The 27,017-nt window shown below is 52.4% G+C and overlaps 2 protein-coding genes across 5 annotated transcripts; one reads left to right on the top strand and one right to left on the bottom strand.

Moving 5' to 3' along the window:
- The first annotated feature begins 3,791 nt into the window (after positions 1 to 3,791).
- Positions 3,792 to 20,195, top strand: ITPKC (inositol-trisphosphate 3-kinase C). The gene is made up of 7 exons (XM_055310538.1): positions 3,792 to 5,017; positions 9,069 to 9,168; positions 11,851 to 12,064; positions 13,750 to 13,954; positions 15,949 to 16,050; positions 16,680 to 16,751; positions 18,775 to 20,195. Exons 1-7 carry the CDS (start codon positions 3,935 to 3,937, stop codon positions 18,976 to 18,978), a joined length of 1,980 nt encoding a protein of 659 aa, XP_055166513.1. The 5' UTR covers positions 3,792 to 3,934; the 3' UTR covers positions 18,979 to 20,195.
- On the bottom strand, positions 20,185 to 26,713 carry ACTMAP (actin maturation protease). 4 transcript variants are annotated; one of them, XM_055310539.1, is made up of 6 exons: positions 25,798 to 26,713; positions 24,058 to 24,126; positions 23,482 to 23,606; positions 22,871 to 23,000; positions 22,711 to 22,781; positions 20,185 to 21,942 (listed from the first exon to the last, which is right to left on the bottom strand). In XM_055310539.1, the coding sequence occupies exons 1-6, from the start codon at positions 26,076 to 26,078 to the stop codon at positions 21,605 to 21,607; spliced, it is 1,014 nt and encodes a 337-aa protein (XP_055166514.1). In that variant the 5' UTR covers positions 26,079 to 26,713; the 3' UTR covers positions 20,185 to 21,604. The 4 variants fall into 4 exon arrangements, with proteins under 4 accessions (XP_055166514.1, XP_055166517.1, XP_055166516.1 ...); XM_055310542.1 differs by lacking the exon at positions 22,871 to 23,000 and having other exon boundaries at positions 22,711 to 22,787; positions 26,518 to 26,713; XM_055310541.1 differs by lacking the exon at positions 22,871 to 23,000 and having other exon boundaries at positions 22,711 to 22,787; positions 25,798 to 25,875.
- Positions 26,714 to 27,017: the final 304 nt, after the last annotated feature.

Below are 27,017 nucleotides of genomic sequence, written 5' to 3'. Positions count from 1 at the left end.
CCGGGAGTGTCTGCACGCCCGCCCCCTCCGCTCAGCTAGCCAATGGTGGAGCAGCAGCTCACTCCCGGGCGCGTAGCACGCTCCGCTGTGCGTCGGGGGCGGGGCTGGGGGCGGGGCCTACGGGGGCGTTGGGGCCTGCTGGGATTGTTGGGGTGCACACGTGCCCTTTTATGCCCTTCCGCGCACTTGAGCGCCGCGTGCGTGGCAGACCTTTCTTTCCCCACGCTGTCTTTTTTGCAAACGCCCCATACAACCTCCGCGTCTCTTCCCTGCACGAACATCTTGCCGGCCTGCTTTCTTACTTTGACCCCCTCAGCGGACTGGACGCCTCTCCTTTGAACCCACGTCTCCCCAGCAAACGCTTCCCTTGCACTGGGAGCCCCTCCACTTTGCACATCCACCCGCTGTTTCAGGCACCCACACCCTGGCACCCAGCCTCTTCTCTTGCACATATAAACCCTTTGCTTTGCTTGCCAACTGTCTCCCTCTCATACTCTCACCCCCCCCCCCCATATAAACTCCGTCTTGCTCAGCCCCTTGCACACTGGGCTCCTGTTCTCTCATACACCCTGCTCTCTCTCCACTCCCCGCCCACCTGCGGGATGGTGTGAGTGGGAGCCCTCTGTTTCCTGTAGGCCTGACATTTCCCAGAACACGCTCAGCCAAGATTCCCAGTGCTGAGTCAGGAGCCCTGGCATCCCAGAAAACCAGCTCCCAGCCCATCTGGGTGTGTGTTTGGGGCGCGGGGGGGTAGGGGGAGGCAGGCCGGCTTATAGCCCGCTCCCCCCACTGACTCACCCCTCCTCACAGTCTGGAATAGAAGCAGCTGGCTGGGGCATCTCTCCCACCGCTGGGAGAAGGAGGGATGTGACGCTTTCGTCGCAGAAATCCCCCCGCCCACTGTCTAACTCCTTTTGTTGGAAATCAGACCTCCCTGTCTCTGTCCCCGTGCTATGACCTCAGAAGAGCCCCAACTCTTTCTGCACTTTATCTTCCCAGCCTGTGTGATTTGTTAGGGGGCTCCCGCTATGATTTCTTACTGGTCTGTGAACAGATGACTCATTTTAGAGCCCTGGGCCTGTGCCCAATGCCCCACCCCCAGATGACTCAATTTCAAGACAAAACACCCCCTGTCACCCTCCAGACGTAAAGGTGTGACTCAGGAGCTGGGTGACAGCTCACCCTTGGGGGCAAAAATATATAAAAAACACCTATGACGATAATTAACCCTACAGGACTGTGGCTGATAGTGCCAAGCCCAATGCCACATGCTGCACCTTTCTGAGGTCATACCAAAGGCTACAAGCAAGGCTAGAGACTGGAAGATTTCTGAGCCTCAGTGTACCATCTGTAAAATGGAGCTGTGGCATCCTATCTCGCTCAGTGCTAATGAAAGAAAGAGATGTAGTAAAACAGTGTCTGTAATGAGCTCAGCACAGGACCTGGTACAGGACAAGAGCTCTATACATGAGAGAATTTTTTTTTTCATGAGAGAAATTTCTTTTTTTAAGTAGGCTCCATACCCAACATGGGGCTAGAACTCATGACCCTGAGATCAAGAGTCACATACTTTACTGACTGAGCCAGCCAGGACCCCATATGAGAGAAATTTCTTTTTTTTTTTAATTTTCATTTATTTATGATAGGCATACAGTGAGAGAGAGAGAGAGAGAGAGAGAGAGAGAGAGAGAGAGACACAGGCAGAGGGAGAAGCAGGCTCCATGCACCGGGAGCCCGACGTGGGACTCGATCCCGGGTCTCCAAGATCACGCCCTGGGCCAAAGGCAGGTGCCAAACCGCTGCGCCACCCAGGGATCCCTGAGAGAAATTTCTTATGGAAAAGTCACACTTTCCAAATTTCCTGTTAAGCACTTATTTCTAAGAATTTTTTTAAAAATATTTTATTTATTTATTCATGAGAGAGAGAGAGAGAGAGGCAGAGACATAGGCAGAGGGAGGAGAAGCAGGCTCCATGCAGGGATCCCCATGTGGGACTTGATCCCGGGACTCTGGGATCATGTCCTGAGCCGAAGGCAGACACTCAACCACTGAGCCACCCAGGCATCCCTCTAGGCTTTTCTAGGGAACACAACAAGGAGTAATTCAGCCAAAAATATTTGCTCTTTTGGCAAATGTGCTGGCTTCCAATGGGGGGGGTGGGATAAGTAGGTATGTTTTTAAAAATGACATGTGTTAAAGAGAAAAATAAACCAGGGAAGGGGGGCAAGAAGTAGAGATCTTGCATTTAAACAGATTTTGAGTGGTCAGGGAAGACCTCACTGAAGAGGTATTTGAGAGGGTAACATTTGAACAAAGATCTAAAAGAGGCAAGGGAAGGAGCTATTGGAATATCTGCGGGAAAAATATTCCAGGCAGAAAGAATAACCAGTGCAAAGGCCCTGTGGTGGAAAATATGTCAGAGAAATAGCAAAGAGACTGATGGACATACTTAGTGAGGGGGAAAGACAGGAGGTCTGGGATGTAACTAGGGGCAGATCACTTAGGGGATAGTGAGTCACAATGAGGACTATCGTTTTTACCCTGTGGGATGGGGACCATGGACGGTTCTGAGCAGAGGATATGATCTGATTTAGAGAAAATACTCTTTTAACCTCTGACTCTTTCTCTAACACAAATGTAAATGCTGTTATAAATAAATAAAAACTCCCATAGTGGTCCTGTGAGGAAATTATCCCTGCTATCCCCTTTTTACAGATGAGAAAACAGGCTCAGAGAAGAAGTGAGTGCTGGAGTCAAGATTTAAAGCTAGGCACCCTCACTTCAGGGTTAAGGTTCTGGCTTGCCCCTCATCTAACCTCACTTTGTCTCTATTTTTTTTAAGATTCTATTTATTTATTTGAGAGAGAGAGAGAGAGAGAACAAGCAGGGAAGCAGCAGATGGAGAGGGAGAAGCAGGCTCCCTGCTGATGAGAGTATCCTCTCCCCTCCCCATAGATATGGGGCTTGATCCAGGGACACTAGGACCATGACCTGGGCCAAAGGCAGATGCTCAACTGACTGAGCCACCCAGGTGCCCCTCATTTTGCCTTTATTTTTTTAAATTTTATTTATTTATTCATGAGAGACAGAGAAAGAGAGACAGATCGAGGCAGAGACACAGGCAGAGGGAGAAGCAGGCTCCACCCAGGGAGCCCAACGTGGGACTCGATCTCGGGTCTCCAGGATCACACCGTGGGCCGAAGGCGGCGCTAAACCGCTGAGCCACTTAGGGATGCCCTCATTTTGCCTTTAGACAAATTCTTTCACCGCTCTGGGACTCAAGATCACTGTTGGCAAAAATACTTGGCTCTTGTAGCATCCAGCACACATTTTCTGAAACAATAAGTAATATTATGTATCCTCGTTTTACAGGTGAGAAAATTGAGCCCTGGGACTGGGGCAGGTGGGAGGGAAAGAAAGCCACACACTGCAGGTAAAAGTGGCAGAGGCAGGTCTTGAACCCAGGTCAGTAGGATTTCCAAGTCTTTGCAAGCCAGTCCATGCTCCATCTGAAGAATGGGCGCGCTGCTGGACTCGTCACCGAGGGCTACGGGGAGGCTAAGTTGGTCACTCGAGGGTGCAGGTAGGTCGGATTAGTTGCGGGGTCTAGGAAGGGACCACACAGCCCCGCAGCCGGGAGTCCGGCGGCCCATATCCACGCTGGACCAGCTCCGAGCGCTCGGAGCCCCGCCCCTCTCGTTGGAGCGGGCGGGACCGGGCGAGACCCGCCCCCTTGCGTCACGTCCGGTGGGGGCGGGGCTTCGGGGCTTTCCCGGCGGGGCGGGGGAGAGTATCGGTTAACCCCTGCGTGGCCGATCGGGCAGGACTCCGCCGGCCGGAACCCGCGAGTCGGGGCTCCCCAGCCACACCCCTCGCGGGATTTAAAGGGGCCGGAGGGGCCGGGTCGGTGGAAGCCCGAAGCTAGGGAGCGGGCATGCGGCGCTGCCCGTGCCGGGGGAGCCTGAGCGAGGCAGAGGCCGGGGCGCTGCCGGGAGCGGCCCGCATGGGGCTGGAGGCGCCGCGAGGGGGGCGGCGGCGGCAGCCCGGGCAGCAGCGCCCTGGGCCCGGCGCAGGGGGCCCGGCGGGGCGGCCGGACGGGGGCGGGCCCTGGGCCGGGACCGAGGGGTGCAGCCTCCACACGGAGCCCGAGAGGGTCGGCCTCGGGCCTGAGCAGGGGACAGACGGACAGGGTGAGCCTGAAGCAGCTGGCCTCGGAGGGGACACAGAACGGCCCGGCCGAAAGACGGAGCCAGACAAATCCAGCCTCCGGACGTGTCCAGAAAGGAGCAGCCACTGGTCAGAGCTGGAGACAGCCGGTCCCTGGACGGAAACTGGGACAGATGGCTTTTGGACGGATCCACACAGGTCTGACCTCCAGTCTCAGTCAGAGAGGGCCAGCCTCTGGACGCAGCGCGGTGTTTCGGGGCCGTGGACAGAGACAGAAATTCATGGGTCACAGACCCAACCAGAGAGGGCCAAGACCTGGGCGCATAACCTCTGGACCCATAATAACAGGTCCAACCTCCGGACTCAGCCAGAGGGGGGCCGTCCCTCAACAGGGCCAAATGCTGGTGGCTCTTGGAAAGAACTGTGCACTGATGGCTCCCAGATACAACGGGATACTGGAACAGCCTGCACACAGGTTGGCACTGATGGTTTCCCAACACAGCAAGATACTGTTGGCTCCTGGACACGGCCTGGCACTGATGGTCCCCAGACAGAACCTGGGACAGACTGTTTTTTGGGCGAATCCAAGCAGGATGGCCCATTAGAGGAACCAGAACCTGGGGACTTGGGGACGCACCTGTACTCTCACCTGGAGTGTAGCCTCCTGACCCCTGTACCCCGCCTTATCATCACTCCTGAAACACCAGAGCCCGAGGCTCAGCCAGTGGGACCCCCCTCCCGTGCTGAGGGGGGCAATGGCGGCTTCTCCTCTGCCTCCTCTTTCGACGAGTCTGAGGATGATGTGGTGGCCGGGGGCGGAGGTGCCAGCGACCCTGAGGACAGGTCTGGGGTGAGTGGGGACCATCCTGCCCTTAAGCCACATCCCCCCAAGACCCCTAACCGCCCCCCCCCACCCGCTTTTGCTTTGAGAAGTTTTCTAGCAGCCACCAACAATTTCATCTCCCGGGTACCGCTTCCACCTGTCGACCTCCTCCCTCTGACAGCCGGATTACCAGCCCACTCCAGGCACCCTCCTAATCCTTTCCTTTTCTCCTCCTCCACGCCTCTGGTCCTAGGGCCTAAAATGGACAGCCACTGGCTGACTTAATGGTGCCCAGGAACTCCTGAAATTGTGTGATCGTGTGAATCTGTGTGCATACACACATAGATTTTTGCAGCAAGTGTGCATGACTTCTGTTGGATCTTCTAGAAAGTATGTAACCTCAAAATCTGAAGAGCTCTAGTGTAGGAAGACAGAAAGGGTACACCTTTTACCCCAAATTTTTTAGTCTAGGGCCTGTGGCTGTCTTAAGGGGTCATGAACCTTTGCTACCCTTGAGCCATTCACTTTTGTAGGGAGTGAGTCCCCCCAGCTTTTATCAGATTCTTAAAGGGTTGTGTGAGCCCAAAATGCTAAGGACCCCCAACTTAACCAGGGACCTTCCTGGTCTCCCCCACACCCCCCAGCTCCCCAGAGGGCCCTCTGCAGATTCTTGTTTACATCCTCCACCTTCACTCCCAGCTTGGGTGCGGTTCTTCCCTGGTGAATCAGGAGGGCTGGCAGGGCAGGTTCAGGGAGGGTCAGCACAGAGGCAGGTGTGAGAACCTCAAGTGGGTTGGCCTACTGAGTCCTCCCATTCTCCTGGGGCCTCTGGCTGGCGTCTGCCCTGAGCCCCCCTCACCCCACAGGCCTCCCTTAGGAACATGCTCACACATGTGGCCATGGGTAGAGACAGACCTGCCTCAACCTGCCTGTGCCAGAGGAAAGGAGCTAACCCTCTGGTCTTTCTGCCTTAACTGTTCCCTCCACCTACTCTCTCACGTTCTTGGCATTTCAAAACAGCTGATCTGGAAGTGAATGGGGGAAAAAATAGCAGCTAGCTCTCACTTATGCCCAGCTCTATATACTAAGCTCCTCACTCGAATTAACTCACTTAATCCTCATGGCAGCCCTATGAGGTAGATACTATTATTATTCCCATTTCATAGATGGGGAAACTGAGGTCCAGACAGGTCATGACGCCCGTCCAAGGTCACACATTTTGAAAGACACAGACCTGGGATTCAAACCCTTGGAACACCAGGCAGTTTTCTAAGTGTTGTGTATGTGTTAATCCTGAGTCCTCATAACAGCACTATGAGATCGGGATTATGATCTTGTGTCTTTCTTTCTTTTCTTTCTTTCTTTCTCTTTCTTTCTTTTCTTTTCTTTCTTCTTTCTTTCTTTCTTTCTTTCTTTCTTTCTTTCTTTCTTTCTTTCTTTCTTTCTTTCTCGATCATGTGTATTTCATAGATGAGGAAGCTGGTTCAGAGAGGTTCGGTCACTTGCTCAGGGTCGGCCAAGGCTGGTCGGAGCCAAGATTCTAACTCAGTTTTGGCTTGGCTGAGTTTAAAACCCTGTTATTTCAGGGTTCAGCCTCTGGGGTGAATGGATGGATCTGTCCCTAACTCGCTTTCCTCCCAGACCTCCCTGTCTCCAGTTTTTCTTCATCCTTCCAGAATCTGCCTCCAAGACCCACTTCTGATCAACTTGTGAACTTTCCCTGCTTTCCGTGCCTTCTGTGGCTCCCCAGGGCCTTCCAGATAGTGATCAGAAGTTCAGTCCTGTGTTCAGAGCTTCCTGTCTCCAGGCGGCTTCCCGGCCTCCCCTCCTGTCCCTCTACACTGCCACAAAGCCGAAGGCCACACTGTTCCTTGAACACTCTGCCACCATCCTGCCTCCCCTCTTTGCTCAAGCTGTTCCCACTGCCCAGAAAACAAACTCTTGCTTCCTTCCTGCTTAATTTTGAAATCCCATCCAACCTGAAAGTCCCACTACTTTCTTCCTTTCCTCCCTGCTTCCCTTCCTTCTCACATCCCTCCTGTCCTCCTAATCAGACAACCAACAGTCCTTGAGCCTCTGTTATGTGTCTGGCCCTGTGTTGGCTTTGCGGGGGACACAGTGGGGACAGAGACATTACCCTCCTGGGACGCCCAGGCCAGTGGAGAAGACAGACCAATCACCATACAGAGTGGTCAGGGCTGGGAAGGGAGAAGCTGAGTGTTGTGGCAGACCATGGGGTGAGTGTGGGGGGGTGGTTATGGGGTGTGATTGGCTGCACCTGGGGTATCAGAGAGGGCTTCCAGGAGGAGGGGGCATGGGTGATGAGACCACTGTGAAACCATCAGAGAAAGCCTGGATTAACCATCAGGTCCAAGAAAGAGACAAGATACTGAATCTGCTTACGATTAAAAAAAAAAAAAAAAAAAGACCATTATAACTAACCTCTTTCAATCCAAACAAGGTTTTGGAGTGGCTGTTGTGTGCTAGGCCATGGAATGGAGGCACAGGCATAACCATGATAACCCCAATCCCTGCCTTCAGAGTTCATAGTCCAGCCAGGGGTATAGTGTGTAAGCCCAGGGCAGTGGGTTCTACGTTAGAACCCTAGCGCTGTACTGTGTGACTTAGGCAAGTGACTTCATCTCTCTGAGCCTCCGTTTCCTCTGTAACACATAGTCAACAATCCTCCTGGAGTTGTGTTTTTAGGATTAAGTAGGTTATGGCTCACCGAGTCTTTGTCATTGTGCCTGGAATGTTCCAGGTGCTTAGTAAACAGGAACTTTTATTAATCACCTCCTCTCCACGGCTGGCAGTTGGAGGATAGAAGGAATAGCCCTTCCTGAATCCTACATTCCCAACACCCTGCCTCTGCTTGACCTTCCCACCATCAGTTCGATGTCTGCTAGGTAGCTGGGCTCTGAGCAGATGGGAGAGAACATGGCCGATGCCAGGGTAGTGGGGTCTCCTTCTCCTAATACTTGCCTAAGGGGCTGTCATGTGTTTGGAGCCAAGAATATATTCTTGTATGTGCATGTGTGCTCATGCATGTGAATCAGACACTGACCCTTTTCAAGAACCTCTTGACTGAGTCAACATGATACAACCGAATCTTTGTTTTCAGTTTGCTTTACTGGTTTTCTGTTGCTTGTTCGCTCTCTTTCTTTGCTTCTATTTATCTTTTTCTGTTATTTTGTATCCCTGTCTCCCTTTTTGGGTTTCTATATTTTCTTTCTTTGTCTTTTGGTAACCCTGTCTCTGTATTAGTCAGGCTCGGTCAGGGTTTGCTATAGCAACAAAGAACCCCCAAATTTATTGACTTAGAAAGCACAGGATTATTTCATATTGCACATGGGCCATGGGCCACTGGTGGGTGAGGAGGCTCTACTCCATGCTGTTTTTACTCAAGGCCCAGACTGAGGAAGCTTCTATTTCTCTTTCCACGGTCCCTACCCCCTTCTATAGCAGGGCAAAGGACACAGAGAATCATGTACTGGCTTTAACGCTTCTGCTCACGTTTCACTGGCCACAGCAAGTCAGTAGCCTAAGTTCAAGATGGCAGGGACATCCTGGCAGGGGGGGAACTGGGGCTTTTTGGTGAGCAGCTCCCATGACTATCCCCATTTCCATCTCTGCCCATCTCTGTCATCACCTTGTCATCTGCTTCTGTTTTTGTCTTTCTCTGTGGTTCAGCCTCCCCTCATCAACTCCTGCTTCTGTTATCACCTCTAGAAGGTTTGACTTGGTTTTGGGACAGAAGTGAGGTTTCTAAGTGTTTGGTGTGTGTCTGTGGAGGGGAAGACTTGGGGGCTGCTTGTTACTACAGCAAGACCTGACCTATTTGTACTCATTTGAGAAGGACAGAGAAAAACAGACAGACTCTTCCCCACCTTCGCTGAGGCTTTTGGGGGATCTCTAGATGACTGAAGTAGTGGGCCTTGCTCACCCCAGTGAGCTTGGGAACAGTGATCTCCTGGTCCTGGAAAGCCCCCTGGTCCACCTGGTTTCCCTTAATGCAGCATCTCCACCCCCTTCCTTCCCCAGCCCTGGCACTGATCCCACCTTGCTTTGCCTCACACAGAATAAACCGTGGAAGAAGCTGAAGACGGTTTTGAAATATTCGCCCTTCGTGGTTTCCTTCCGAAAACACTACCCTTGGGTCCAGCTGTCGGGACATGCTGGTGAGAGCAGGGGTGCAGGGGATGGTGGTGGGGGCAGGTGGCAGACTGGCTGGGCAGAGACACCCAGGCCAGGGAAAGAAAGTTCTAGAGCCATTCTCTGGAGTTCAACTTGCCCCGTATGTCAGGTGGAGAGCGTCCACTTTATGAGTCTGTTATGGGAAGTGCTTAGGGCTGGGCCGAGGGCTTACATCCTTACACCAGGGCTGAGGGCTGCTCCCTGTTGTCTCAGTGCCAGGGGGATAGGGGAGCAAATCCTCAACCCTGGGGAAAAATGGTCCTGGGCTCAATTCCTCATGCTGCACTTTATATATGGATGATCCCAGGCAATTTACTTTCTCTCACTGGGCCTTAGTTTTCTCACCATACCTCCCTTGCAGGCTTAACTGAAGGGTTAAAATAAAAATGTATATGAATGGGTTGCCTGGCTGGCTCGGTTGATAGAGCATGTGAGGTTTTTTTTTTTTTTAAGATTTTATTTATTTATTCATGAGAGACACACAGAGAGAGAGAGAGAGAGAGAGAGGCAGAGACATAGGCAGAGGGGCAGAGGGAGAAGCAGGCCCCCTGAGGGGAGGCTGATGTGGGACTCAATCCCGAGACTCCAGGATTACAACCTGAGCCAAAGGCAGACGCTCAACCATGGAGCCACCCAGGTGCCCCAAGCATGTGATGCTTAATCTCAGGGTTGGGAGTTCAAGCCCCACATCGGGTATGGAGCCTACTTAAAAATAAAATAAAATATCTTTAAAAAATAATTAAAAACCCAAAATGTATATGAAGATTGAGACATGGGCCCCTTGTAAATATAAACAATCATTCTTTGTTCTCTCCTCATGTCCAAAGTATAGTAGGCCCTCAATAAACAGCAGCTCTAATGGCTTTCCCCAGAACCTAGCATGATGTCTCAGACACATAGTAGCACCGTGCCCATCATCACATAGCATTTTCTGTAAAGGGTTAGATAGTAAATACTCTAGGCTTTGTGGGCCTTACAGTCTTTGTCACAACTACTCAACTCTGTTGTTGCAGCACGAAAGCAGCCATAGATAATACAGAAACACACAAATGTGTCTGTGTTCCAATAAAACTTTATTTACAAAAACAGTACTGGTGGCAACTAGACAAATTGGGCCCACCAGGAAAGAAAGACAAGAAGGGAATTTACCTAACTTGTTTGTCCCTAGATCTGAGTCATTGAAAAGGCCAGCTCCCCTGCTACCGAAAACATAGGGCTGCCATCTCTATGCTGCGTTCTAGTTATTCTAACTGGATTAAGATACCAAAAAAAAAAAAACAAAAAAAAACAAAAAAAAAAAACCCAAAACAAACAAACAAACAAACAAAACAAAACAAAAAAACCCTTCATAAGTTAGTGGTGGTTAAACAAAAACTTAGTGGAATAAAAAAAAACATTTTATTACCCTTACAGGTTTTGGGTCAGGATCCAGACAGGGCATGGCAGGGGTCGCTTCTTGCTGCTTCATGGTATCTGAGAACTCAGCTAGGACAGCTTGAATGCTGCAGGGCAGAAACTTTTGAGATTTATTCACTCATGGGCCTCATGATCAATTGTTGGCTAGGTCTCAGGGCCACTGGCTGGAAAGCTTTTTTTTTTTTTTTTTTTTCATTTTATTTACTTATTTATTCATGAGAGAGAGAGAGGCAGGTTCCATGCAGGGAGCCCAATGTAGGACTTGACCCTGGGACACCAGGGTCATGCCCTGGGCTGAAGGCAGGTGCTCAATCACTGAGCCACCCAGGCGTCCCCAAGTAGTCCGTTTTCTTACATGGCTGCTCAGGACCACGAAGCAAACATCTCTGCCAATAAAGTGGAAATCACATCTCCTCTTGTGGCTGACTCTGAAGTCACAGTATCGCTTCTGCCATCAACCCTCCCAGATTTAAGGGGAGAAGAATTAGATTGCACTTCTTGATGGGGAGTGGTGAAATTCTAGAAGAACATATGGGGCAGGAGCTATTGCTGCAGCCCATCTTTGGAGAATATAACCTGAAAATACAATTTGCCTCAAAAAGAATTTGTAATTCTGGGGCAGCCCGAGTGGCTCAGAAATTTAGTGCCACCTTCGGCCCAGGGTGTCATCCTGGGGACCTGGGATCGAGTCCCACGTCGGGTTTCCTGCATGGAGCCTGCTTCTACCTCTACCTGTGTCTCTGCCCCTCCCCCGCCCCCATCTCTTATGAATAAATAAATAAAATCTTAAAAAAAAAAGAATTTGTAATTCTAATCTACACAGTCTGCATGGTCCAGGAAATGCCAGAATTGTCATTTAACTTAAATGGGCCCCAGTTAGCATTGTAGGACTCCAGGCAGAAACAAATGCAAATCCGCTTTAGAGCGTCATGCTCTCGACTCAAATCATGCAAAAATTCCCACAGCTGATCATGAGCTCACAACCTGAGATGACAAAACAAATGAAAAAAACAAAATAAAAAAACAAATGAAGACATTAGGTGCTATGAACAGGACTCTTTAAACAAGGAGCAGCAGTATGGTCATTCCCTTGGCACATCCTGGCCAAGACTGTGAGAGTTGTAGGGAGGGAGAGAAAGCCTTTCAGAAGGGTCAGGCAAGATGAGGGCAACCAGGATCTGATGAATGGGGAGAGAAGATTCTCTGGCTGATCCAGCTTCTGACCCTCTTGTTGGCTGTGCTGCTCCTAGGGAACTTCCAAGCAGGAGAGGATGGCCGGATCCTAAAGCGTTTCTGTCAGTGTGAGCAACGCAGCCTGGAACAGCTGATGAATGACCCCCTGCGGCCTTTCGTGCCCACCTACTATGGTATGGTACAGCGGGATGGCCAGGCCTTCAACCAGATGGAAGATCTCCTGGCAGATTTTGAGGGCCCTTCCATTATGGACTGCAAGATGGGCAGCAGGTAGGCTCAAGGGCAGCCATGGGGCAGAGGTGGAGGGTCAGGAAAGGGCATTTTTGAAGATGGTACTACTCAGTCTTCAAAGTGGTTGTACCGGGATCCCTGGGTGGCGCAGCGGTTTGGCGCCTGCCTTTGGCCCAGGGCGCGATCCTGGAGACCCGGGATCGAATTCCACGTCAGGCTCCTGGTGCATGGAGCCTGCTTCTCCCTCTGCCTATGTCTCTGCCTCTCTCTCTCTCTCTCTGTGTGTGACTATCATAAATAAATAAAAATTAAAAAAAAAAACTTAAAAAAAAAAAACAACAAAGTGGTTGTACCAACATACATTCCCACAAGCAGTGTGTGAGAGTTCCAGTTGTTTTATCTTCTCATCAATATTTGGTATTGCCTATTTTATTAATTTTAATCATTCTGGTGAGTGACTCATTAGGATTTTAATATCTCTTTATCTGATGACCAAAGAAGTTGAGTGTTGGTTGGTTGGCCATTTGGAAATCCTCTTTTGAAAAGTGCTGCTTTGAATATTTTGCCCATTTTTCTATTGGGCTGTTTTTTTTTAATTTTTTTTATGACTCTACATATTCTGAATACAATTTTTTTAAAAGATTTATTTATTTATTTATGATAGACATAGAGAGAGAGAGAGGCAGAGACAGGAGGAGGGAGAAGCAGGCTCCATGCCGGGAGCCCGACGCGGGACTCGATCCTGGGACTCCAGGATTGCGCCCTGGGCCAAAGGCAGGTGCTAAACCACTGAGCCACCCAGGGATCCCGATACAAGTCTTTTATTGGAGATTCACACACACATTCTCCAGCTTTCCTATATCAATCTTTTTTTTTTTTTTTTAAGAGAGAGAGATAGAGGATGGAGGTGGGTATTGGCAGAGGGAGAGGAAGAGAGAATATCCCAAGCAGTCTCCATGCCCAGCACACTGAGATCATGACCTAAGCAAAGATCAAGAGGTGGATGCTCAACCAGCTGATCCATCCAGGCATTCCCCATTTCACTCCTTAATAACAGAAGCACTTTTAGTTTAGGCCCGTTTGTCATTTTTCATCATGATTGGTAGCTTTGTATTTAAGAAATCTGCCTACTCCAAGATTGTAAAGATCTATGTTTTCTTTTACAAGCTTTATTGTTTAAACTTTCACATCTAGATTTGAAATCCATCTAAAATTAATTTTTATACATGGTGTGAGGTAGGTATTGAAGTTTCCCCCACCTCCTCCATATGGCAATCCTATTGACTCAGCACCATTTATTGAGAAGACTTCCCTTTTCCCTTTTTTTTTTTTTTTTAAAAAAAAGACTCCATTTATTTATTCATGAGAGACAGAGAGAGAGAGAGAGGCAGAGATACAGGCAGAGGGAGAAGCAGGCTCCATGCCGGGAGCCCTATGAGGGACTCAATCCCGGGTCTCCAGGATCACACCCTGGGCTGCAGGCAGCGCTAAACTACTGCACCACCGGGGCTGCCCCACTTTTCCCATTGAATTGCTAGGCCTTCTTTGTCATAATTTGGGTGAATGTACGTGTGTGTGTCTGTTTTTAGACTCTCTTCTGGTACATCGATCTGATTGTCTATTCTTGCATCATGCTGTAGTTTTATAACTTGTCTCGATATCAGGGAGTATGTCTTCCATCTTTGTTTCTCATAGTGTTCTTTGTCACATCCTCTGTGTCCCAGGACCTACCTGGAGGAGGAGCTAGTGAAGGCACGAGAAAGGCCCCGGCCCCGGAAGGACATGTATGAGAAGATGGTGGCTGTGGACCCTGGGGCCCCCACCCCTGAGGAACATACCCAGGGTGCTGTCACCAAGCCCCGCTACATGCAGTGGAGGGAGACCGTGAGCTCAACTTCCACCCTGGGCTTCCGGATTGAGGGCATCAAGGTGGGGGCCAGAAGCCACTAGCCTGTTGCCAGAAGGCTGAGAACTAGATCAGAGGCTGGGCTTCTCGGGGAACATGGTTGTCAGGGAAAGCTGGAAAGAACCAGGACATGGAGAAAGAGCAGAAGACTGTCAAAGATGAGTAGACAGGGGCTCAGGAGGTCCTGCTTCTCTGTCACCCCCGTCAGTGACCAAGATTTGTTTATCTGTCTCTCTGAGCAACTCCTGAGTCCATCTGCTCCCCCTCCCCATGACCCTGCCCTAGTCTGCCCATCTCTCCCACCCTGACCTCCCTGGCCTCTCCCGCCCTAGTCTCCCTGGGCTCCTGGGTCCTGGTCTCACCCTCTCTGATCCTTATCCAACACAGCAGCTGGAGGGATCCTTTTTCCCCGTATGGAGAAAGATTTTCTTTTTTTTTTTCTTCTTTCCTTTCTCCTTTCTCTCCTTTGTTATAAATTACATCTAATTGCTTGAAGAGGAATTTGCACAGTTCAAAAGTCAAAATGATAAGAAAGGGTATAATGTCTCTCCCAGCCCCACTGCGGTCCTTTCCAATCTCTCCCTCTACCCCCGCCTGCTCCTGGAGAACCACTTTAGGCTTTCTCCTGGTTCTTCCTGCAAATACAAACCAATGCAATTGCATATCCTCAATTTTCTTCCTCCCATTCTTACACAAAGGGTAGCAGAACCCTGGAGAGTTTTCCATATTGTTCCATAGAAAATATGCCTGCATGCGTGCCTTTCTTTGTCTTCCTTCCTCTGTTCCTATCTTTCTCAGCTGTGTAATAGCTTTCTGTGGGTGAGAAACAGTCCCCTACAGATGGCCACCTGGGTTTCCATTTTTTGCCATTACAAACAGTGCCTCAGTGAATCACTTTGTACATAAGACACTTTGTACATAAGACACTTTGTTAAGTGTGTACAGTTGGCTGTAGACGAGATTCTCAGAAGCAGGAGGACAGTGTTGAAGATGAGGTGCAATAGGAGTTTTGCGAGAGATTGTCAGACTCCTTTCACAAGGGTGGAAACATTGTGCACCCCACCAGTGATACATGGGGTGCCTGTTTTCCCACAGCCCCATGAACCATCTTTCCGAATTGTACATCTGACTCATTCTTCTCTTCAAAATCCTTCCATGGCTCCCTAGTCCTTTCGGGAGAAGTTCCCTGGCCTAGGGGGCCCTCCGGGGTCTAGCCTAATCTTTTCCCCCTCTCTTCCTCCTTATCTACCTTCAGGCCACTGTGAAGCACTTTCATTTCCTTGAAAGAGCCCTGCTCTTTTCTGCCACAGAGCCTCTGCACATGCTGTTCCCTCTGCCAGGATTGTTCTTTCCACTACTGTTCCCCTGATTGACTCCCAGTCATTTTCCTGTCTCCTTTCAAATTTCACTTCCTTCAGGAAGCCTGTCTTGACTTCTATCCTGCTACATCAGGGTCCTCTCTTTACTTCCTCATTATTCTTATTTCCCGTTGTGATGATCTTATTCCATACCCACCTTGTTCACCTGTCTGTCCTGTTACCTCCGTGTTATCAGTGCACACATGGCACCTGGCACACTTAAATGTGTGCCAGGCACTGTGCCATGTATCCACACATCCAATCTCTTCTAATCCTTGTACCAGCTTGAGGTAGTAAATATCAACGTAATCCCCATTTTCCAGATGTGGGAACTGAGGCTGAGGCCGGTGAGGTGGCTTGTTTAAGGCCGCCAGCTAGGAAGTAGCAGAGTCACTGTTCAAAGCCAGACCCACCCCTCTCCAAAGTCCACTTGGCTAGACTGGCTCGACCAGGGGGTTCAAGGTTAGACTGGGAAGGACTGGTTGCTCTGGAGTGTGCCTTAGGGCTGGGTGGAGCTGGGCTGGCAGGTGGGCTGGCTCCTCCTGAACAGCCAGGAATGCTGGGACAGGCAGGTGGTCCTGGGAGGTGCCTGAGGCTGCTTGGTGTCAGGCATACAAAGGAAAAGGTATGACACTGTGCCTTCCCGCCTTGCCCTGCAGAAAGCCAACGGGACCTGCAACACCAATTTTAAGAAGACAAAGGAGCTAGAGCAGGTGACAAAGGTGCTGGAGGACTTTGTGGACGGGAATCGTGGAATCCTGGTGAGTGGGATACCCATGCCCTGAATTTGAGCAGCTTAAGATCACCACAGTCATTGTTCCTAAGGCAATGGCCTGCTTTAGGCTGAGGTTGGCCTCTACTGGCCTGCATTGTGTACCATCTGTGGTCAGCTGGTGTCTTGGCTGGAGCAGACTGGTCTAGGAGGGGCCTGCACTCATATGTCTGGTGATGGGCTCACCATCTTGCCTCACAACTTGGCCACTTGTGTCTCATGATCCAGCAGGCTAGCCTGGGCTTGTTCCCAGGGTGGAAGCAGGTGGCCCAGAGAACAAATGAAAATGTAAGATGTCTTGATGGCTCAGAATGGCCACCATCATTTCTGACCTGTTTTATTGGCCAGAGCACGTCCTTTGACCAAAGCTGAGATTAAAGGGACTCGGACTCCACCTCTTGGTGGGAGGAGCTTCTAGGAATTATGGCTCTTCCTGTAATCTCCCAACCAGGCTCTTGCCTGTGCCACCCAGAGGCAACCAAGCCTCCACCCACCTCCCAGTGTCCCCAGGGTGGCTCCCCTGATCCCGCGCCGTTGGGGTATAAGATGTCAGATCTCAAGGAGGGTAAGGACCCACGAAGCCCCTGTGCTAACCAAGAAATGCTCCCTCTCACACAGAGAAAGTATGTGGCACGCCTGGAAGAACTCCGAGAAGCTCTGGAGAACTCCCCCTTCTTCAAGACCCACGAGGTGCGAGCCCCAGCTGCCATTTGAGCAGAAGGCCCTGTGTGTTTGGGGGTTGGGAGGGGGGCGCATGTCAGCATCCAGGTGACACTGAAGAGAAACCACTCACAGAGTTACAGGGCAAAGCTGAACTCCCAAGTCTTGGGGGTTTGCTCTTTTAGGGTAGGCAGCAAAGGGGATTTCAGGGAGATGGGACAGTTAGGAACATGGGCTTGAGCCAGGTGGTCTGCAATGAAGGATGTTCAACACTGGGCACGTGACTTACCTTCTAGGGCTTTGGCCTCCTTCTCTCACAGGGAAGAACAACGGTATCTTCCTCACGGGGCTGCTGAGGTGTTAGACCAGCAGACTTCAAGTGCCATTTGGAGCACAGAAGTGCATGTAACTCCTTGCTCCTAAAATTACTTTGTAATAATAATTATATCCAATTATGGGAACTGCCTTCCTATTTGGTGGCTCTCCCCCCTCCCCTCCTCCGTCCCCTCTGCAGTCTGTGTCTCATATTCTGGGCTGTCGCAGGAAGCCTGTGAAGTGGTGACCTCACTCATGTGTCTTCTCCCTCTTCTCTCCTAGCTCCTCTACCTCTCTTCTTAGGCCCCCCTCACTTCTTTTTCCTGGTATCCCCAACTTCTGATAGATTCCTGATCTGGGAGTTGGGCCTCTAGGTTCGAGTCCCAGTCTGCACCCCCCAGCTACCTGGGCCTGCGACCTGCCTCCTGGGGATGGTGAGGACAGAGTGGATTAATACGTGGAAGCACGGCCCATATAGTAAACCCTTAGGTGCCAGCTGCTACTGTCATGTTGATTGCCATCAAATGTCATCCTCATTGTCCTTGTTACTACCTTTGGGCTTTTCACACCCATCACAAAGAGGAGGCCTCTGGACCTCATCCCTTTTGAATTCATGTTTCACTCACCTGGTGACTTGTCATTTTAAAAAATAAGTTGCCAACGTCTATAACATAAGACTTGACACCAAAATTGGGACTTCCGGTTTCCCTGGCCTGCTGGGCGACATGGCAATAACTGGGTTGCTCACCGTACACCAACTGCCAAACAGAGTGGGGTGGCGGCTGCCCCTCCTGACAGCCACTGCTCACCTGCCCCCTGCCCTCAGTCACCTGGGTTCTCTGGGAGCAGTGGGGTTTGAAACCTGACTAGAAAAGGAGAGGAGCTTGCGTACTTGGAGTTCCATAAAGGCCACGAAAGTACTATTTCTAATTATAAACACCCCCCTCCCCCCTGCCCAAGCCAGCATCTACCGAGAGCTGTGTGTCAAGCACCACAAGGCACTTCAAGAGTGTGTGGGTTGTGGATTGCTGCCAACGGCCTTAGCGGGTAGAGGCAGTCACCTTTCTCGGCCGGGGCTGAGCAGTTCTTCCACGGGGAAGGCATTATCCACTTCATAGTGCCCACTGGGCTCCCTTGATCCATGTAAGATCCCGCAGGCATTTGAGTTTATACCCCGGCTTGAAAAAGGGTGATGGTGGGACTCCTGGGTGGCTCAGCGGTTTAGTGCCACCTTCAACCCAGGGCGTGATCCTGGAGACCCAGGATCGAGTCCCACATCGGGACCCCTGCATGGAGCCTGCTTCTCCCTCTCCCTGTCTCTGCCTCTCTCTGTCTCTCTCATGAATAAATAAAAAAAGTCTTTTTTTTTTTTTAAATAAAAAAGTCTTAAGGAAAAAGGGTGATGGTTAACATTTGCCGTCCACTTGCTATACTGGCAGCTACCCTCAGAGCTGTATGTGGATGAATTCCCACACGTAACACGCACAGCAATCTTTGAGGCAAATGGTACTGTTATGCCATGATTCCCACTTTGTATATGAGCAAGTAGAGGCACAGGATGGGTAAGTCACCTGCTCAAGGCCACCTAGCCCCAGTAGTGGCAGAGCCAGGATTTGAACCCAGACAAGCCTGGCTCCAGAGTTCATGGTTAGCTGCTCTGCTCAGCCACTTGCTGGGTGGGGAGGGTCCTGAGCCAGTGCTTGCTCCTCCCCCTAACCTCCTACCTCTCTCCCTGCAGGTGGTGGGCAGCTCGCTTCTCTTTGTGCATGACCACACTGGCCTGGCCAGGGTCTGGATGATTGACTTCGGCAAGACAGTGGCCCTGCCTGACCACCAGACGCTCAGCCACCGATTGCCCTGGGCAGAGGGCAACCGCGAGGATGGGTACCTCTGGGGTCTGGACAACTTGATCCACCTCCTTCAGGGGCTGGCCCAGGGTTGACCCACTTGCCCACTGCCAGGTTTACTTATTGGATGGTGCCCATCTGGCTGGTGGTGCCCCGGGATTGGCCATGGGGGCGGACCTTGGGGATGGCAAAGGTGGTGTTGTACACCACACAAGACCAGAGTGGAAGGTCTTTTTAAGGGTCTTGGAGACCACGTAGTGCCCAGAGGTTTTAGACTGGAGGGGGGTGTGACATGGCCGCATCTCATGGTGAATCAGAACCAGACTGGGTCCTCCCACCAGCCAGGAAAGTTTCTGAGGGGCTGCTGGAGACCATAACTAGCCGTGGGCCTCAACAGAACACAATTCAGAAGCCACAGGGTGTGGGTGTGAGATGGTGCCTCTCACTGTAGGAATGACTATAGTCACTGCCTCCTTGCCAGCCTGCTCAAGCTGGCTCCTGGAGGCCAGGGGAGGGTCAGTTTCATCATTGGTGCCCCAGAGAACCAGCCCTCACCTGCGAACAGACGCAGGAGCACCTGCCTGCCTGGGAGAATTAGGGCCCCATCTGTTCATCTGGGAGCCATCCCAGGGCTGAAGGACTCTGGGGAGGGTGTGACACCATGGGGCTGGTCTGAGAGCTGCTGCTGTTGGGTGGGACCCAGTTCCCCGGTCCTGCCCTCCCCTGGCCCCATGAGATCTTCCCCACTCCTGAAAGAACTATGCTGATCCCCTGCAGACCTAAACCACAGCCACATCCCATGTCAGCACTGTGACTAGCACAACCTCATTCCTTGGGCACCAGCTTCAGCCTTGGGACTTTCTCCTTTCCCCCTACCCCCTTGCCCTTGCTCCAAGCCAGCTGGTGGCAGGAAGGGCTTTCAGACGTGGAAAAGCAGGTTTGGGAATCAGAGGTGCAGACTAGGTAGGTGGGGCCGCTGGCTGTGACATGGGGTTTGCAGCCTGGTCCAAACCAAAGACCTTAGCACCCTCAAGCATGGGTGATGCCCCTCCATCCCCTCCTCCTGCACCTGTCCCTTCAGCTTCCTAGCCTGAGGCTGGGAACCAGGCACCTCCCTCTTCCCTAAACTGAAGCTCTAATGTGTCTTCCAGACCTGAGGAGGTGTGCTCCTTTTCTACTGATCGTCTTTATACTTATTTATATGAGAGAGATAGTTGTTAGCTGGGGCAGCATTGGGGAACAGGAGGCAAAAATCGCTTCACATCCTTTCCTCCTGTGGTGATGCTCCAATAAATCACACATTCAAAGTCAACTTTGTGGATTTTTTTCAAAACTCGCCATTAGTGCTGGGTGGGGTCATGTGATAATGACTAGTTTGGGATATAGAGGCAGGAACAGTCTGCCATCAGCATTCACCATTCAGCATTCACCGAGCTGCTGCTCTTGTGCCTGGCTCTGTTGGACAACATGGGGAACATACTACTGACCAAGGTAGTTCCAAGCTGTGCCCTCAGAGGCTCCCAGGACGGTGCACCAGACACTGCCAACCAGGTGCCAGGGCTGGGATGCTTTGGCGCACAGGTGCCTGGGGTGGGTGTGTGTGTGTGTGTGTGCGCGTGTGCGCGCGCGCGCGTGCACGCACACTCTTTAGGGGAGAAACACCACACGGTACAGCATCTCCAAATCAGACCCTTCGCTGGGCACTGGGTACACAAGTGACCAAGACAGACCTGTTCCTCCCCTTTCACAGTGGAAGTGACAGGTATTTATTCAATTAATAACCTCTTCATGTCTGCATAGGTACTAACTGCTGGGTTTGAGTCCTGGCCTGCCACTGGCCAGCTCTGTGACCTTAGGCCAGTGAGTGCACTTCTCCAGGCCTTGGTCTCTCCATCTCTAAAATGGAAGGTCTAGTACCTTCCTTATTACCTGGCTGGAGAATTTGAGGAGTTAAAACAGGCAAATGGGGTTGGCACATAGACCTGCTCTCAGAGGCACTTACTGTGGGTTTCTAAATCAGAACACAGAGAGGTTGGGAAGCAGCTGTGCCTGGGGCTGGGGAGTCTTCCCTGAGGAAGATGAGCCAAACAGAAAAGTAAGGAGTTATCCTTAGCAGAGGACTGGGTGCGGGGGAATATGACACTTTAGGGACTTGAAGGGCTAGTATGGCTCGTGGCAGAAATCCCGGTGAGCTGGAGCTGGGAGAGTTTAATCCCTGTCCTGTGGACAAGGACCTGCTGGAAGCTTCTCTGGAGAGGAGTGGTTAAGATCTGGTTTGCATTTTGAAAGGCAAGGCTCCCTAGGCTCCATGGAAACAGACATGGGGGTAGAAAGGGGTCCAGAGAGGAGTGTGCTGTAGAAGATGGTGGTCACCAGTGGGAAATGGCTGGATGCAACACTCAGGTGGGGCAGGCGGGACCTGCAGGCTGAGCTGTGGTCAGTTCCCTCCCTAGAGAGGGAGCTTGTCTCGCTGGCTCCTGGCTTTAACCCCAGCCACAGAGCAAGAGCCCAATACTGGGGGGCGGGCATGTTGGAAGGGGATCGGACTGGATGGACTGGGGTGGGAGGGGGCCTCCACATGGAGAATCTCTGGCTGGAGGTTCCCCAGAACAGTCCACACCCATGGGCCGTCAGAAAGGGAGAAAATGGTGCATTGTTCAAAAGGTGAAAGAGCCAAGTTGTGGCCGGGGCCCTGTCACCCCCGCTCAGGGCTGCAGCAGGCTAGCGGCTGAAGTCCTGTGGTGTGAGGAGCAGGGCCTGACCACAAAGGCCGGCCTGCACCCCACCCGCAGGCACTACATACGCCCTGCCGTCGGTGGCCCTTGAGGGCGAGAAGTCCGTCAGCTGCAGGTTGCTGTCCCGGACCTGGTCGTAGTCCCACAGTTGGTAATGCCAACTCTTGCCTTGCTTGGAGAGAAGGTAGACGGCTCCAGGGGACCCATCCTCTGGCAGGGACGGTGGCTGGTGGAGGGTGCTGGGCGCCGGGTGGAACAGACCTGGCAGTTCGGGGTCCTCAGCATAGCCAGGGCTTGGCACAGCCTGCACACCCAGCAGAAGCCCTGGGAGGAGAGGGGAGGCTGTGAGTGGGAGTGAGCCCTGACTCGGTGCTGGGGCTCACCAAGCTCCCCACAGCCCTTCAGGGCAGGTGTGGGTGCTGCCTCCACACTGCGTCTTGGAACAGTCAGCAGAGCTGTGGGCCCACCTGGGGTCTGCTTCCAGGGCTGCAGGCTTTTAAGTCTTGCCTCCAACAGTCTGGCAGCACAGGGAGGGGAGATGGCATTAAGCAGAGCAGGCATGGTTACCCGGTTGTTTCCTGCTGTCTAGCAAAAAAATGCTCAGAGGATCCCTCGAGGCCACAGACCTGGGCACGAGGGAGCCTCATCCAGGCCCCCCAACATGCAAATCAGCCTTCATGCAGGTGGGGTGGATGACGACAAGGCTGATCGAAGCTAACACTTACTGACATGTGCAACGCGCCTGTGCATTCAGACTTGTATACATTTTGCCCGTTGTCACCCCAATTTCCAGACAGAGGAAGGAAAACCCAGAGTCACAGAGCCCAGAAGTGGCTGGACCAGATCTGGAGCCCACACTGATCCTAAAGTCAGTGTTAGGAGCTTGTCTGTGGAAATCCTGATTAGCAGATACTGAGGCACCTGCTGCCTGCCAGGTCCCTACTAAGTACCCTGTGGGGACAGGGAAAGCCCAGCCCTGGTCCCTGCCTCGAGTACAGGAGAAATGTCAGGGTCAGGTTGAGAATGTGGAGGGTGGTGAGGGTAATGGGACAAACAGGGTGAGCACACAGGGGTATAGGAGGGAAGACCCACCTGTGCTCACTGCCCAGTGGGCCTTGTGACCCTTCCTCTGACATGGCTCGTGGTTGAAGTCCTCGTCGTAGCTGGTGCTGGGGTTAAGGCCAAAGCTGCGGTGTGGCCCTGGTACCCACCCTTCTGTCCCCACCCAGCTCCCTCCTGGGCCCCGGGATACGGGATGAGCAAGGGATGTCCGGAGACAAGGTGCTGCAGGACACGGGCTCTGTTGGGACCGCCCAGGCCACCACAAAGATGCTCAACCTGGCAGCCCAATGCCTCCTGGGCCAGCTTGCCCATGTCGGCCACTGCAGGGGTGACAGAGACAGAAGGATCACTGTGTGCCTGGCTCCAAGCCATGGGCTAACTGGGGATTGGCTCCTCTAATCATCACTGCAGCCTTGACGTCTTTGTACAAACACAGAAAATGAGGCACAGAGAGGGTAAGCTGCTTGTCACAGCCACCCAGCAGAGGGTAGGGTGGCAGAGCTGGAATCAGATTGAAGACAACCCGGATGCCTGGGTGGCTCAGTGGTTGAGCGTCTGCCTTCAGCCCAGGGTGTGATCCTGGAGACTTGGGATCGAGTGCCACGTCAGGCTCCCTTGCATGGAGCCTGCTTCTCCCTCTGCCTGTGTCTCTGCCTCTCTACCCTTCCATGTCTCTCATGAATAAATAAAATCTTAAAAAAAAAAAAAAAGAATGAAGACAACCCACCCCATACTCTACTGGGTGGGGAGAAAAGGGTTCCCTCACACATGTGGCTTGAGACCTTTCTGCACCCAACTCACCGGAGAACATCTCTCCCTGGGCCGTGTAGCCTCTCTCCATGGCCACCTGCACAAGTTTCTCCAGCGGGACGCCACTGGGTGGTGCCAGGAGCGTGCCTGCCATCCATAGAGCCACCAGCCCGCACCTGGGGAGACACAGGCCCAGTCCCCCAACCCCTAAGTCATGTCTTTACGGGGTACCCTCTGCCCCCGAAGCTGGAGTGTGGGGAACAGGTCTGCTGCACTGGGTGAATTTCCCTCCCTCCCCTGCCTGACAGGGAAGAGGGTGACCTTGGCCTGAGGCTAGGGCTGCAGGGCTGCAGGGAGAGTGGGAGAGTAGGGAGAGGTCACCTGGGCTTCTAGCAGGAGGAGATACCAAAGCAGGGTCAGAGCTGAAGACTGTTCCCTTGCTTACTCGCTTGCTCATGCATTCCAACAGTTCACTGCGCATGCACCCAGGACCCCACTCTCCAGTCCCCTGCTTCCCCTCCCCTCCACCTCCTCTTAAGCTGCCTGGGATGTACCCACACCTCCCACCCTACAGATGGGTCCTCAGGAAGCACAGCAAAGTTTGGGGTCCCAGATCAGGGCACGTACTGAGGGCCTTCCTGGATGAGGGAGGGCAGGTCGGCACAGAAGAGGATCCATTGCAAGTCACTTCTGAAACTGAATCACAGCGTGCTCAGGTCACGTGGACACCAGCTCCTAGATCCCCCCTTGAGGTCTGACTGGGAGTGTAGCATTGAGGGAAAGGAACATTGAGTGTAGCATTGAGGGAAAGGAACCCAGGCCTAGCTGTCCTAAGGCCAGAGGGCATCTCCAGGCTCTGATGCAACTGTATTCTCCCCAATGAGGCTTATTTCCCTTCTCCAGTCTTCAGAGTCCTTGTCTGCTCAATGGGGATCATCCTCCCACCTGCTGCTCCCTGCGTCTTCTTTGTTACTGAAGGGGCAAAGAGCAGATGTGCAAAAGCTCTGCAACTTGGAGCCAGAAAAATGGATTAGGGGAAATTTCCCGAAGGGCTGTCTCTATATCCAAACCCTTCCTGTGATTTCCTTCCCTTCTCAAGCCTGTTAAATAGGGATGAAAATCCCTAAACTCAGCCTAGAGAAGAACCAGATAACAACATGCTCCAGGCCTAAGAGATCACCTGCATGATGAGCCTTTGCAGGTCTGCTCAGCCCCACCCTTGGGGAAGTCACTCAGAAAATCTTGATCTCTGCGCTGCTGCCCCAGGGCTCAGGAGGGGCTGGGAAACTTGCTTATCCAGTATTTCTGTTCCAAGACCAGTTAAAGAGCAAGGCTGGGGGGAAAAATGTTCCTGGTTCCCAGCTTGGGGCAGCATCCTGATGGAAGATACCACACCACAGTGATCAAAAGCACGAAGCCCTATGCAAATCGGGCTCTTTCAAGTGCTGTGACTAAGTGACTTCACCTCCATGAGCCTCAGTTTCCTTGTCTGCAAAATGATGTAATAATAGTTCTGATTATTAAAATCACCAAGAGAATGAAATAAATACCTAAAAACACTTAGAATAATATTTGATATACAATAAACGTGCACTATTGGGTGATGGTCAATATTTGCATTCAATTTTTCTCACTTGGGTTAGGAAAAATGTTCTAACCAAACAGATTATAAACTTGTCTAGAGAGTTGAAAGTTTCTTCTGTGAGTCTGGGCAACTCACTTATTGTTAAACTGGGTCGCCCCAGCTGGGGTCTAGCCCCCTCCGGCCTGGGTCTCTGGGTGCTCCAGCTTCCCCCTGGGCTGTCAACTGTGTCACCACCTCCACTCCCCACAGGGAGCCCTGCTGTCTGTGCAAAGCCCTCCCACAGCTCCCGGGCGCCCCCAGGATAGACCACCTCCCTCTACATGGTGCCCATGCCCCCTGTGTGATCTGGCTCCCGTCCACCTGTGAAACCCCATGTTTACCAACCACCCCTGCCCCCAGCCCCGACCTGTTAAAGAAATATTTGCAGAGCCTTGAGAAGAACAACTCTTCATTTCAGCCTGGGCCTCTACACAGGCTGTTGACTCTTCTCAACACGGGGGAGCTCTCAGGGGTCCCCTTCTCCAGGCAGGCCCCACTAACCCCCAGCCTTGGCCAGGCACGCCCTCATCACAGCTCTGATGCTCTGGGCTGCCACTGCTGAGGGAGGGATGGGTCTCTGCCACCAGGGTAGGTGCCCGTGAGGTCAGGCTCTTTGCTGAAGGCGCATCCTGAACAGGCCTAAGCAGGGGGCTGAGGCATGCAGGTTCCTTGACCTTGAGGAAACAGGAAACCCCAGGACGCAGTGACTGTCCCCTGGGACAGGTGGTTCAGGGAGACCCTACCGGTCCTTGTGCAGCTTCAGGAGCCTCTTGACGTCATCTCTGCTGCTGGGGACTGGGCCAGCTTTCTCTAAGGCTTCCTTCAGGAGCTGGCTCTTCTCCAGGCCAAAGACATGAGGGGGAGCCAGCCCCCTGACAGGGGGTGGAGGTGGCAGAGGAGGGGGTGGGATAGGGGCCTGGAGACTTGCCGGGGGTGGAGGAGGAAGTGGAGTGATGGGGGCTTGGGGAACAGGGCTCTGAGGAGCGGCTGGGGGCTCTTCAGGAGGAGAGCACGGAGAAATCATTTTGGGGGTCTACAGCATGCAAGTGCTGGGAGGTCAAGAATGGGAGACGGTTGGATCTTCTAAAATAGGTTTGTCGCTGGGATGGACGTTCTGAGGGTTTTAGAGCGAAGTTCCAGAACTTGGCTGCTGAGCGGTGGGACTCAAAAGAACCAGGACTGACATTTGGACTCAAATCATCAGGGGATCTAAGAAGTTAACAGGGCGGGTCCTTTATCCGCAACTAGATCTTGGTGTGGGGTTGGGCTGCAAGGCTCAAGGTGGGGGGAGGGTAGTTAAGAGTTACTGTATTATCCGGAACGAGGTTTGGAAACTCGCGAGTCAGTTCTGGGAAAATGAAGGCCCCGCTCGGGTGGGATTCGGGGCCGGGGCTACAGACTAGGGAATTTAGGCTCTGAAACCCCTCACATCCCGGGCCCCAGTTCGGAACCTTGGAGCTGACCTTTGAATCAGCGCTCAAGAGATCAAAAAACACCCGGCAGGGAGAATGACTTAGTCGTGGAGCAGGTGCTGGAATCAGAGCGCAAAAGGAAAAGTCCTCCGGGTTGGGGAAGGCACAGAGACGGGAGGGCGCCGGCAGCCGCGACACCGCTGGGAGCCGCAGGCGAGCCAAAAAATAAAGCCCGCCTCCCCTTCCACCAAAATGGCGGCCGCCGCACACATATTTCCCGTATCACGTGGTGGGGCTGGCGGCTCGTGCCCTTGGAGGATCACGTGACGAGAGAAGGCGGGGCGGGAGAGGAGATGCTTTCAAAGGACTGCCCCCGGAAGAGACTGAAGCGCGAGCGGCTTCCCCATTGGCAGGAAGCGCGTGAGGGGGCGCGGCCTTCGCTGATTGGTCCGTAGACCCTCGGTGCAGCGTCGGGCGGGGCTTTTCCGCCGAGGCGGGAACCCAAAAGTCGTTTTGATTGGTAACCTTTGGACCCAGGGGCGAGGCTGGCT

This window comes from Nyctereutes procyonoides, unplaced genomic scaffold, assembly GCF_905146905.1.
Source record: "Nyctereutes procyonoides isolate TBG_1078 unplaced genomic scaffold, NYPRO_anot_genome, whole genome shotgun sequence".
Lineage (NCBI taxonomy): Eukaryota > Metazoa > Chordata > Mammalia > Carnivora > Canidae > Nyctereutes > Nyctereutes procyonoides.
The sequence above is the reverse complement of the archived record's forward strand: the minus strand, read 5'-3'. Positions and strand labels throughout refer to the sequence as shown.

What these genes read in the sequence shown, in the direction of transcription:
- ITPKC (XM_055310538.1), top strand. Translation starts at nt 3,935, where the DNA reads ATGCGGCGCTGCCCGTGCCGGGGGAGCCTGAGCGAGGCAGAGGCCGGG. An exon ending in ACCCTGAGGACAGGTCTGGG is followed by an intron (nt 5,018 to 9,068) that starts GTGAGTGGGGAC and finishes TGCCTCACACAG; the next exon opens with AATAAACCGTGGAAGAAGCT. An exon ending in GACTGCAAGATGGGCAGCAG is followed by an intron (nt 12,065 to 13,749) that starts GTAGGCTCAAGG and finishes TCTGTGTCCCAG; the next exon opens with GACCTACCTGGAGGAGGAGC.
- ACTMAP (XM_055310539.1), bottom strand. Translation starts at nt 26,078, where the DNA reads ATGATTTCTCCGTGCTCTCCTCCTGAAGAGCCCCCAGCCGCTCCTCAG. An exon ending in CTGAAGCTGCACAAGGACCG is followed by an intron (nt 24,127 to 25,797) that starts GTAGGGTCTCCC and finishes GCTGTGATTCAG; the next exon opens with TTTCAGAAGTGACTTGCAAT. An exon ending in GGACATCCCTTGCTCATCCC is followed by an intron (nt 22,782 to 22,870) that starts GTATCCCGGGGC and finishes CCCCAGCACCAG; the next exon opens with CTACGACGAGGACTTCAACC.